At 40.8% G+C, this 12,815-nt stretch overlaps 1 protein-coding gene across 15 annotated transcripts in view; it reads right to left on the reverse strand.

The window, feature by feature from the left end:
* Positions 1–12,815, reverse strand: part of MCF2L2 (MCF.2 cell line derived transforming sequence-like 2) — a 169,057-nt gene that overhangs the window by 21,571 nt on the left and 134,671 nt on the right. For 14 of the 15 annotated variants that reach the window (XM_032698498.1, XM_032698494.1, XM_032698493.1 and 11 more), the window contains 5 exons: positions 10,829–10,954; positions 6,570–6,791; positions 5,243–5,335; positions 4,761–4,839; positions 1,534–1,603 (listed from right to left, as the gene is read on the reverse strand). In XM_032698498.1, coding sequence (XP_032554389.1) covers positions 1,534–1,603; positions 4,761–4,839; positions 5,243–5,335; positions 6,570–6,791; positions 10,829–10,954 — 590 coding nt within the window. The remainder of the gene's footprint in view (positions 1–1,533; positions 1,604–4,760; positions 4,840–5,242; positions 5,336–6,569; positions 6,792–10,828; positions 10,955–12,815) is intronic. The other variant, XM_032698492.1, reaches the window with a different exon arrangement.

Below are 12,815 nucleotides of genomic sequence, written 5' to 3' on the forward strand. Positions count from 1 at the left end.
AACAGGACTCAGGGACATTCAATAACTGCCTGTATTACGGGCACTGGCTCTAAGTGTCCCTCTTGCCAACACCTCAGCTCCAATCCTGAGTCAAACCAGCCCTGCCTTATCTCACGGAATTGCAGTCCCAAGTGTTGTGGTGGCACATAAACAAGTAAAGAGGATAGTCTTTGTCATGGAACAGATACAGCCTGGGGAGGGGAGAGCATCCTGCAAACAGATTCCATTAATGTCACAGCACAGGTTTGACGATTCCCGATAAGCAACAGTCACTGTTACCCACAGGCAACCCAGGAGAGGGTGTCTATTGATTAGATAAAATTTCAGTGATTAATTATTTTCCAACCACTGGCAGATCTCTGATGATGATGTCTTCTCTTTAGCTAATACTGTCTGCCAATGGCTTACCTACAGCACCTTTCACAACTGGGGCTACTTGGCCATGTCAGTCACAAACACAGACTGTGCCCACGAGGTGGCTTCCTTTCTTCTCCTCCTTCACCCAGCATCTCAAACAGGCTGCAGAAGGGGCTCCACAGTCTGAGGAATTCTGGATCCAGCATTTCACATCAGCTAGTGCAAAGACAACTTCTGCTGCAATTCCCCTGTCCTTGCTTCTCTTGGAGACACACATTACACTCCAAATCTTGTTCCATTCGTGACAGCCCAGAATGTTGCTCTTTCATGAAGACTTACTGTATTCTTCCTGTTCCTATAATAACCTGGCATTTGGAGCAGGAGCATCTGACCTCTCCTTCTCTGCCACAGTTGGCAGAGTGAGGACAACAAGCGCTTCATTTTTCCTTTGGTTTAATCCATTCTAGGACAAATAGCTAATCACACAGCCTTTCTTCCTGGAGTTAATTAATTTGCTGTTTACATATTTTTCTATAATTTCTGCTCTGGAAAAAATCTCACTTTAAGAGCCTTATAAGAAGGACAAACGTCTGGATTATTTTGAAACATTTTTGTGCTCGCATTTCATATCTCACTGGGATAAATTTCTCCTATCCCCAAGGTGGTTCTGCTGAAAGATTTCCACCCTTAAATCTTAAACAAAGCAAATGTAACCAAGCCTAGAGAAAATATGGTGCAGGATTTAACACTACACATGTTTAATATTTCTTGCATGGAGTTGTGCAGCTCTCAAAGGCTGGTTGTGTTACCTTGGACCTCTTGGTTCGGTTGATCCTGCTAAAATGTTACAGTGATATCCTGTGCCAACTTACATTAAACTTGCCCAGCAATTGGACCATTACAAAAATTTGCTGACAGCTCCATTTAACATCTGGAAATGTTCCAATACATTTTGCCTAAACTTGAGCTAATCAATGCAGAATTGTGATCTTAGTCCCCCCATGAGCAAAAATCTTTATCTGTATTTACTATGAATTTATCTATAAAGAATTTGAAGACAACTGAGTAAGTTCATATCCAGGAAGCTAAATACAAAACCCTCAGAATTTTTGTACTGCAAAAGCACAAAGGCAAGACAAAACATGGCCCTGAATGTGCCATGGTAGCTGTGGTTACCTGCTTGCGTTGGAATCCATCGGTGCATGGTATACACTCTCAGTGATTCTTTGGTGCAGTTGACTTGCTTCTGGTAAAGATAAAATAAAAGGAAATTGTTCCAAATTGTATAAATTGCTTCTGTGTTTATGTAGAAGGTGGGAAAGAGAGAGAAATAGGAGAGAAGAGATTTTGGCTGCCACTGCAATCAAACTGGAATGCTTGTACTTGAAGAAAAGGCATATGATGATGTTAATGAAACCTTAGCTCACCCAAACACCTCTTCCACTCATATTTTTTCAGTGCAGAAGAGATTTATTGCCCTACCACCTTCTCTTTCCTCTGTACCTCTTCCTAGCTAATTGCACTATATGGATCTAGAGAATGGATAGAATGGCATTTTTCCCAGAATACAGGTTTTGTGGCTCACAGGTTTTTCTGCATTTAGCAACGCATGTACACCAGTCCTTTTGCACACACAGCCATGTAGTGGGATATAACCCCATCCCTCTGCAGAATGCTTTTGCTCAGCATCCTTGACAAACAGAAATAAGAAAATGTTGTTTAGGTGCCACTTGTTCACTCTTTCTGCATAGCTGTCAGGTAGCAACAACTTGTACCTATGTCCAGTAAGTGCTGAGTGAAGAAAAATGGTAAGAAAGATACTGACAGCCTGTATTTCACAGCCAGGAGAATCAGACTTTGAGAAGTGAGGAAGCAATGGAAGGAGCTGCTCAGGTTGCTGAGATCCCAAGGCTATTTTGCTGTGGAAGAAGATGAATCTCCTTTCAATGAAAGAAGAACTGATAAGGGGTGAGGGGCAGCACCAAAAGATTAAACTCAATGAAGTCTTTTGTTGGCGAGGGAGAAATGTGCATTCTGGGTGGGGAGTCAGGAAGTAGCTCCATTCCTGACTTTAGCAACTGATCCACAGCCTTGCACAGATCCCTTAAGCTGCATCAGTAATTCCTTTGCCTTCAAGAGACAACTACATTCTTTGGGATTGATGGACCACAGTGTTACCCAAAGCCTTGTTGTCATTCCATGCTCACTGCAGTATGTGATGGGGCTGTACATACACCGGGTCATACAAATGACCCATATGTTAAACTATTTATCACATACTTTGGCCACCTTCTTTGCCTTTCACTCACTCATTCATCTCAGCTGGTTCCTTCCAACATCCCAACCGCCTGTGCAACTCCTAACAACAGTCATTAAAAACAGCCAGACAAACAAATATATCCCTCTTCCTTCTCTCATTACAATGCACAGTTGGAGAAATATCCAGTCTTGGATTAGAGTCTCTTCTTTCATGAGTCACTGGAACTAGAAATAACTGTGTAAAACCACAGGACAAAGCATGTGCTTCCTGACATCAGTATTGTAATAAAGGCCTTGATTCATGTGATCACTTGGAAAAAGGCAATGGGAAGAGCTGCAACAGCGTATGAGATACAAGTTATACCCTCTGACTGCTGTTCTGCTGGATTCACAATGAAGGGAAGCTTGACTTTACTCATAGAGTAGGATGAAAGTCATCCTTGGATGTTCTTAAGACCAGACTGGATAAAGTCTTGAGTAATGTGGTTTGGCCAATAACTGACTCTGCTTTGAGCAGGACCTTAGACTGTGATGTCTTGAGGTCCCTTGAAATCTGAAATATTCTAGAATCCTATGATCTTAAGATAGAAATATTCTAGAATCCTATGATCTTAAGACAAAACAATAGAGAACATCAAAACATAAATTCTTTAAAAAACTTTCAATCTTGATTTCTGAGTATTTTTCTCTGGAGAATGCATAGTAACTCTAGCTAATAGATCTTTTATGCTACAAATATTTCACAAATGCTCATTTGTGAGCTTCATTTTCTTTGCCTAGAAACACACATGGAGGATTAGCACTTTTTCCTGTTAAACACGTACATTTTCTCTTCTCTCTACTGCAGTAGCCTAAGCAACACCAGCTTTTATACCTCAGGAGTAAATATTACAAACCATATCAAAAAGTCCCTAGATCAAGTCCTGAGACTGCGCTTAGAAGAATTTTGAGTTCTGTCCTTGGCAGTTCACGCTGAACTGATCATAGTGAAATTCAGAATAAAAAGGAGAAAGGATGAGGACAAGAACAGTAACAAAAAACCTCGGTAGTAAGCATTGTAAGTAAGTATTTTCTTGAGTTGGATTAAATTGCTGAGGCTAATGTACATAGTTGTTTCCCTCCACTGAAGGAGGTTGCAAGAACTCACTGTCTCTGTGAAACAGACAATTAAAATAAAGGTGACTTCTAAAGTTAAAGCACAGGCACAGGTATTCACCTAGAACAAACTCTGCTTAGGAATTTGAAGGATGTGGGTGGAGAGGCTTTGCTGACCTTGCAAAGAGAGGTATGACAGAAGCAGAAAATGACAGACCAAGATGACAAGCAATGCCAGGGCCCAAGAAAAGCCTGTATTAGGCACAGCTGTGAGGCTTTTTTGTCCTAAGAGAATAAATAGAATAGTATCTCCAATAGCTTTCATGACTATGTTCTTTTACTATCTGGAATAATCTAGCTGAATTTTTCTGTCTGGGGTTCAATATCTTACATTAAAAGGGTGTCTTTAGGTACTTATGAGGCTTAGATCATTCATGGTGTTGAACACGTCAAAACCCACCTTCATTGTGACATCTCTGTGAGAGAGGGGAATGTCACCAACCCTGTTTTACAGGGAGGTCACCAAGATAAAAAGATGGGATAACTGACTGACATTTAAAACATAAGGTGGGCGAGTAGATTGAAAATAAAAACCTTCAAGCCCAAACAAAGTAAAGCAAACAGTAGGATGGAGAGGAACAGCTGCTATGTTCAGTCATGGACATGGACAAAGATCTTTTGTGCCAGACCTTGTGAGCAGGCACAAAGTGAAGACTGGGACTCCAACTCCTCACATGCTGGTGTAAATGGATGTTCCTGGAGTTGTAGCTTGAGAGGGAGAACAGAGGAAAAGCATGTTCCTTGGACTAACTGTGAATGGAATAATTGTCAATGTCACTTCTAAAGTTCCAAGAAATTTTCTTTGACCAGGACAAGGGTTTAAATCCCAGCAGTGCTGCAACCACCCAACTGGTCCTCACACTGGAGATCTGTTCTTGCCCGTTTCACTGGTGGTACAGGTCAGCCCTGTGACTTGCCCCAGCTCAGTGTTGTCACACACAGCTCCAGAAGGAAGGCAACATTACCAGATCCTGCTCTGTGTGTCCTACCTCTACACGCTTCCAGTTGTCCTGTCAGGACTTTGCGAATCTCTGAAATCCAGGTGTTTTTCAGCTCAACAGAAGATGCCTGAGAACACAAGAGGACAAGGCAAAGCAGATCCAGGTAAAACGTGCTGCCAATCACTGTGCTGCCCTGACCTACGTTTGCTCTTATTTTTCCCAAGGATTGGAACAATCTGCTTTGAGCAAAGCAGAGGATGCTCTTCGAGATGGAAGAGTTACAATGAATTTAAGGTCCTGTCTATGCTTTTCTGTCTAGCATTCCAAGAGATTTCCCACTACTCTATTTCCTCTTTTAGCCAAAATCATGACCATTTTCACAGTAATAAATTGGCAATTTCGATGCCCACACAACAATGAAGCTTTCAATGGCTATTGTTTCTGGAGTGTACAGGACAGTAAACATTCTTAAAAACAATTCAATTGAAAGGAAGTATATAGTCCTTGGGGAAAAAAATGATTGTCATTACCTGAATGATATAGACCTCTTCTCTGCCATTATACCAGATCTCAAACTTCTTGTTATCCCCTTTTACATTTTCTGTAATGCCCACAGTGCTCATCTGTTTCAAAACAAAAAAGAAGCTGAAATCTGGAAAAATTCAATAGTCTTTAAACTCAATCCTCTGAGAAGCATTTTGAAAAGGCTGCATTCACTTATACACTTTAGTGAGTCATTAAAAGTCAGAACATGTTATTTCTCAATATCTAATTTATTCATCTTTTTGATTAAAGGGAAAGAGTGTTCAAAAGTAACCCAACCTAATGTCTGATCATGAGTTTATCCTCTTTTCTTTCATTGCTTCATCTGTGGGTCAGTTTTCAACCCTATCCTGGCTCTTGTCCACCTAGACAAATTTTCAGTTTTGGGAAGACTGTATTTTCCTTTGTCATCACTGACCTGTTAAGGTGGGAGAGGAGGAGGGATGGAACAGGGCTTTGTGAGATTTAATGACTGAACTGCAAATCCAAACACAAAAAACCTGAAGGAAATAATTCTAGATTTCTTAAATGAAATATTCTTTGTCACAATTTTGAAATTCAGCTGCTACTTTACTTACCAGCTTCCCATCTTCTTCCTGTATTCATTCATCCTTCTCGATTTACCTCAGCATTTCTTTGAAGATTTAGACAGTGTTATGCCACCATTCCTTCTCTCTCCACAGAAAGAAATGTTTGTATGAATTGATTCAACTCTTGAACCAGGTTCTATTACAATTCCTGTCTGGTTATCCTGTAGTAAGTTTGCATCATTACACTTCATGATCCATATCAGTTGGCTAAAGTCACAAGTGTCACGCCAATGTGCTTAAAGGGAAAATTGGCCTACTTGTGAATCCCACCATAAAATGTCCTGACTCATATCTGGAAATGCCACTCTTGCAAATAAAAGGGCACTTCTACTGCACTGATTCATCTGTAGTTATTACTGTCACAGAATAGACCTGCTCAACTGATGTCAATAGTAAAACCTGCAGTAGAATTACATTTGCAGGATACCCACAGGCAGAACAACCAGAGATGCAGGTCCATTCAGTCTTGCTTCTCTTTATGGGATGGTGGGCAAGAACCCACAAGATGCCCATTTGTATCAAGTTGCAAAAAACAAGGTTCATGTCTGGAGTTGTAGGACATATGGACTGATCTGTCTCCAGACCAAAACTAAATGGGAACTTACTCAGAGGTGTGAGACAGCCCGAGATATGAACACCTGCTTAAACTCCACATGGAAACATCCTTGTCTTGTGAGAACACCGGACTTATAAATATCTCCCCCACCATTACTGCATTTATTACCTTTAATGAATTTTTAAAGCTGTATGAAGCTGTCTTCTCATGGCCATCTGTGTTCTCTTCCCGTTTCTTGCAGAACAGTAGCATCTTTGTATAGAGGAAGAGGTGTCTCTGCATTGGTTTGAATCTAGCCAAGTCCTTCACCTTGTTGTGCCCCTTCTTGTGGTCGGTCCACACGTTGAAGGAACCCTGCATCAACAGCTTGCCAAGCTCACTGACATCACCCTAGAAACCAAGAGCGTACATCACATTCCAATAGGGTAATCCCAGGCACAATTCATTCCTCTAATGGTGTTTAGGCTTCCAGGCAGAGGCATGTGCCTGAGCATCCTTTGTGCTGGAGAGTGCACTTGCCCCCTTGCTAAACCTGTGTGGTTTCTTCATATAACCATTAACCCACTGGTTTCCATGTCCATAAATCTCAATTTGTCTCCCCATTCATAGTTAGCATCTAAGGTCTGTCTCAGGACAGGCTGTCCCCTTTGGTGACCTCAGAGGAGACTTCTTCTGACAAAAAAGGGTTTCAAGGCTCCTGACTCCAAGGCAGTATGAAGGCCTAGTGCAGTCCAGATGCTCAAGCAAAGGCCCTGGCTCTGGAAGATCTAGTTTCAGTTTCTGAAGCTTCTTCCATCTGTGGGCAAAACCTTGAAAGAGCTTAGATGTCTGAAGTCACAGACTGGTGCCCAGAGGTATGTAGGTGTGTGATTCCCTCCTGTTGTAAAATAGTTTTTATAAGCTTTGTCAATAGTTTCCTGGCTCACTATCTGCAAACTATGCAACACTGCACAGCCTCGGGCAAAGAGGGAGTGAATGCACCAAGGAGCCGTAAAAGTACCTGAGGGAGAGTGAAACTAAGCAGTAACAAGACCTTTCTAAATTGTCTGAGGACCACTGATGGATAAATACCTCAACTGATATTAATCAACAAATATGTAGCTCTGATGCCACCAGCACAGTTCAGTGTTAAGAGTGTAGTAAAGTGTGGATAGAGGATATGGCAACACGTTTATGGTAATGCGCTTCAACAAGTAATGATAAACATAATTATCCTACCAGCAAGTTTTTCCTAGGAATGCTTTGTATAGTAAATTGAGGGAATAAGCCCAGTGCATTATTAAAATACTTCTTTTCAACATCTGTGTGTTCTGTTGACTAGAAGGTGAAGATGTTGGCTCCAAGTGGTAATGTCTAATTTCTTAAACTACGTATTGCAACCTGTTCTCTCTCTCACTCCCCCTCCTCTACCATAGATCCCACTGCAAAACCAGGTCTTAACTAGGTACTTTTCCACTCTATATCAGGGTATTATTAGACTCTCCAAACTATTCAAAGAACTTCAGTAATTTCAATAAGAGTCTCCCACCTCTAATATATAGAGTTGGATCTTTTATTTGTGCATACAGGACTGTGGATGTTTGTATTTATACATGCATGCAGGTATAAACTGCAAGGCTGTGAAAAGCACATTGATAGGTAAAGCTAAATTAAAAAACCAAACAAGCATATTTTCTACACAGTTCTGACAATGGTGAGAGCTGCTGTCACCCCAGGCACTGTTTAGTACAGCGCTGAGATCCAGCTCAGTGTAACTCTTGTGATAGGTCTGTCTCCAATCCAGTATCTGGGATTGGGATACAGCAAGTGAAGTGAGAGGCTGCCACTGCAGAGAGAAAGAAGATGGACAGGGATGGCAGCCTTTGAATATCAGCCCACGAGCCCTGGACTCTCTCTTCAGTGTGGGTAGCAAATGGAGAGGAGGATGCTGTTTCTGGTAATTTCTTCTAGTGGGCAGCAATATTTTGTCCTAAAGGAAGTTAATTTAAAGTGGAGGATTTGATCACTATCTCAAACATAATTATCCTCTCTAAGAACATTACACTGTATCTCATGTTTATGAAATATGAGAGATAAATATAACTCATATGTATCTCCCATGATAACTCATGGACAAACTATGCAGGCCAGATTGTATACCAATGTTGGGATAATAATAGCAAACATCTGTAAAACTTCTGCTCTCCAAGCTTTATTCTACTTTTTTTTTGTGGCTTTGACTAAAAATAAAAATTAAAAACCAAACAAACAAAAACCAACCAAACAAAAATCAAACAAAAACCCAAAACCCACCAAACCAACCCCAGACTTACATGTTAGAAACTTCTTACACAACAGTTGAGCTCCTTAAGCCTGCATGTGCACAAGTCCAAGAAGCAGAATATCCTATGCAATTAGGAGCATTTATCAGCTGCCACAAAACCTGCTTTCCTGCTGGCATAATATCCCTCCCTGAAAGGTGTTCTAGCCAAGTATTTCTATCATGGCTGTGTGGGAAAGACTCCACAAGATGGGGTGTGGTTTCATCAGCTATGGGAGGTGTTTATTTGGCACCACAGCTGAGCAACTAGGACAGGTGGAACAGGGAGAAGAAATAATTATTGGGTGCATCCTCTTTGACCTTTCACCCCATTGAATAATCATGTAACAAACCATCTCAGGAATGCTGTCACATTGGGCTAAACAGCAGCTATGTCCCCCTTTGCAATGCTTTTTCAGTTCAGCTAAGAAAGCAGAAGCAAAAATCTAGTCCTGGGAGCTACTCTCTGGCATTTCATGGAAGGCTGGAAAATTCAAAAGTAAAAGTTTAAAAGGAACAGGAATGCTCTGTTGAATTCCTGAGTACAAAACTACTCTGAGATTTGAAAGCAAGGAATAGGCAAAGGGATGACCTCAACATTTAAGTGGACAGCAAACTAGCTGGATCCCCTCTGCTTAGGATAATATGATACCTTTCTTGGGGAAGCTCTTCTGCCCATCCCTTACGGAGCAGTTTAAAACCAAATTTTTTTGTGAAATTGCTGTAATTTCATACATTTAAACTGGGAAACACAGGAGGAAAGCTACCCTTCTCTTTGGGAATGAATAAGAAACAGTGGAAATTGTGTCCTGTATCCATGAGCCTCCCACGCCCATGTTGACTCGTTCAAGTCTGCAATAATAACATCCAGGCTTTAAAGAGTTTTTCTAAAATGAATCTCTGAGACACTTAGACTTAGCCATAACCAGAATGAGGTAAACATATGCTTTATTTAAATTTGTCAGGTTTGGGGGATCTAAGGTTATGCTTATGACCTGTGATGTTTCTCTGATCCACAGGCACCACATCTAGTCTGTGTTTACCAGCATAATGAGGTGGCCACTGCTTCACCTTCAACCAGTACAGCTACTGGAGGAAGAACTCACGTTCTCAGTTCAAATGTAATGCATAGTCCACAGGAGCATCTCCAGCTGTGTGCAGCAGTGGATCTCTGACATGCCACTGAGTAAGCAGTTAAATTCATTTATAAACTCATGCTGACAGGGGCATGGGTTCCTCAGCTACCAGATGCACTTGCATGCAAGAGAACTATAGAAATCAAAACTCCTGAAGCCACTCCCATCCTGAAAACCAGAATAACTCTTCCCACCCACACATAGTCTCTGTAGACCCCATCACCTTCTCAGGAAGTTGCATTCTGCACAAAATAGTTTTCCTGGTGTCTAGACTAAACCGTTACTCTGATGTAATAATTCTTTGAACCCAGTTTCTCAGTATATTATTTCTTTCTTGACGTTTTCACCCTGCAGCTATTTCAAAATGGGCAACCACATGACCCTCAGGCCTCATTTTGCCAGGCATGTTTCTCCTTTATGTGCCAATCACTTCCACTTCTCACTTAAGGGCTCATTTTATGTAGGTACTAGTTCTTGAAAGTCATATGACTTCAATGGAGCATCAGCAGATAGAGAGAGAGAGAGAGATTTGTTCCCTTTGATTTGTACTATTGTTGTTATTTCATATTTCAGATAACAAGCTTGCCAGTGACTGGGATGGATTCTATTATCCACTTTAAGTGGAAGATAAATTTTCCTCCCTCAGTGCAAAAGACTTGAAAACTGTCAAGCTGCACAGAGGTCACAAAGTTTCAGCAAATTTGTTAAGTTATGTCTGTCACACTTGCACCTCTCTCCTACAAATGAGTTTTGGGTGCAGTTATGCAGAAGTCTCACATTTGTCCCACTGCCTCCCCACACTCACACCCCACCTCCACATGACAGGTGTGCTGATAAGTATTTTTGGCAATCACAACATGCCCCTGAGTGGCATCCTTCAGGAATGTGGCACAAGCTCCTGCAAAGTGTACCAGCCAAAGGCACAACATAATCAGTGGTGGGAGGAGCATTGGATTACTCAAGACCAGAGTAGGAGCAACAGCAAATAGTACCTCATATCCTGTGATTGCTATCTGGTGCATGGAATCATTTACTGATTTGATGATATCAAGCATCGTAGCCAGGGCTTCTTCCAATTCAGCAGTACCCTCTGAATTCTTGCTGCACTTCAGCATTTCCTGATTAAAAAGAGATATGGAAACTACTTGAGAACTTCTTGTACCAGAAGACACCATAAGACAATCCTCCCTGAAATTTGTGCTGTATAGACAAAGTAGCAGAGCTCTAAGAAAAAAAAAAAAGGGAGTAAAAAACCCCAAACAAAACCAAACAGGACATTCACCAGGATTGTCATTGAGGACACACGTTTTGACCTTTTGGCCATTTTCAAGTGTTCATTTAAGATGAGACGGGACCATTCTGACATATTTACAATGAACATCTTGCATGTCAGAGGGTTTTACTTCCAGGGTTTTTTTTCTTCACATCTTCTAGAAAACAAACTTAATATAATTATTTCAGATGCTGGAGAATTCTCCATTTTCCTTTGCAAGTAGTTCCACAAGGTGCTTACCACTGTTAAAAATATAAATTAATTTCTAATCTGAATTTGGCAGGTTTGACATTCCACATTTTGAGTTTGGAAATAATTTAATCCAAATGCTGATGCACTTGTGTTACCCTAAAATGAGGCCACAAGAAGGTAGTTCCTGCAGACCCCAAACAGCAGCAGCCTCTCCTCAAGTGCTTGGGTAACCAGACATTAGAAGGTAAAAGCAGGATTCATTCCTATAGTACCTGTTGCACATTTTCTAGGATGAGGATGGATCTCTGCTCCTTGTATAGTGAGCATGCTGCTTTCATCAGCATAAGCATATTAGATAAACTGGTTGAAAATAGAAGGTTGCAATAATTGTGACCCAAAATTTAAATCTAGTCTGCCCACCACTCAAGGCACACAGCTTTTTAAGCACTTCTTTATTATCAATTTTTCACTGACTTCAATTTCTCCACATGTTTAAGTGCTTCTGCTACCAGGAAAAGAGTGCATCACCTTCACAGATCTCATAATCCCTGACAAGGTAAATGCCCATGCCAATGTGTTGTTGCTAAGTATGAAACTGGTCTGACCAGCTTCAAACCCCAATGACTGTGACCTGTTTTGCCTGAGAATTTTACTCCTTGATCTAATCTTGGTTTTATTTACAGTCGTATTTCAAACTAAAAGCAGAAACTGGTTTATTCTTGCTTTTCTGTAGACCTTGACACTTTTTCCATTCTGGTAGATTAGTTTCAAGAAATAGAGGCAAATTTATTTCTGGAGTATGTTGATGTGAATCTGCTGGAATCCGTGAAGTTTTATCCTTATCAATATCCCCCTTCAATATTTGGATTCTATAGTTTTGCATGTAGTCAATAAACCGCTTGGAGAAATACTGCACAAGGGCCAGCCAGGTCCTCACGTGGCTTGCACTGGCACAATTTGAGCAGTGCCATGGTAGCTACTAGCAAGTTAAATAGCAGCTTAAAATCTTCATTGTAAATTTCAATGCTAAATTTCCTGACAGTGCACAACACTACATTAATCCCAGCAGCTTGAGAACAGCATGTAATTCACCTTCATGACCTTCTCATAAGGAAAGACAGTAAGTATTATTTTTAAGAACCGAGAAAATGAAGACAGAAATTTAAGCCATCATCTTAAAAAAAAAAAAAAAAAAAAAAAAGTCATTGTTTTTAGTTATATATTTCCTGTTGCCCAGTTCAGACCACAATTTCAAGCATGGACCACTCAGGGTTCCAGCCAAATCAAGAGGGAATATCACATATTCATCTCCTGGAAAAGTTACAATATGTTCCTAGCTGGGTCTTTTAAAAAGAAGCAGCAAAAGGGAGTGGCTCCTTCTGAAAAGTTTGAGTCACAACCATGGGAAAATATCAGTTCAGAGAGCTGAAAGAGTTTTGTTAAACAGGGACAGATGCTAGAGACAGGATTTAAGGCATCAGTTCCTGTTTTCAGACTGTAAGACCATATACTGA

This window comes from Chiroxiphia lanceolata, chromosome 10 (assembly GCF_009829145.1).
Source record: "Chiroxiphia lanceolata isolate bChiLan1 chromosome 10, bChiLan1.pri, whole genome shotgun sequence".
Classification (NCBI taxonomy): Eukaryota; Metazoa; Chordata; class Aves; order Passeriformes; family Pipridae; genus Chiroxiphia; species Chiroxiphia lanceolata.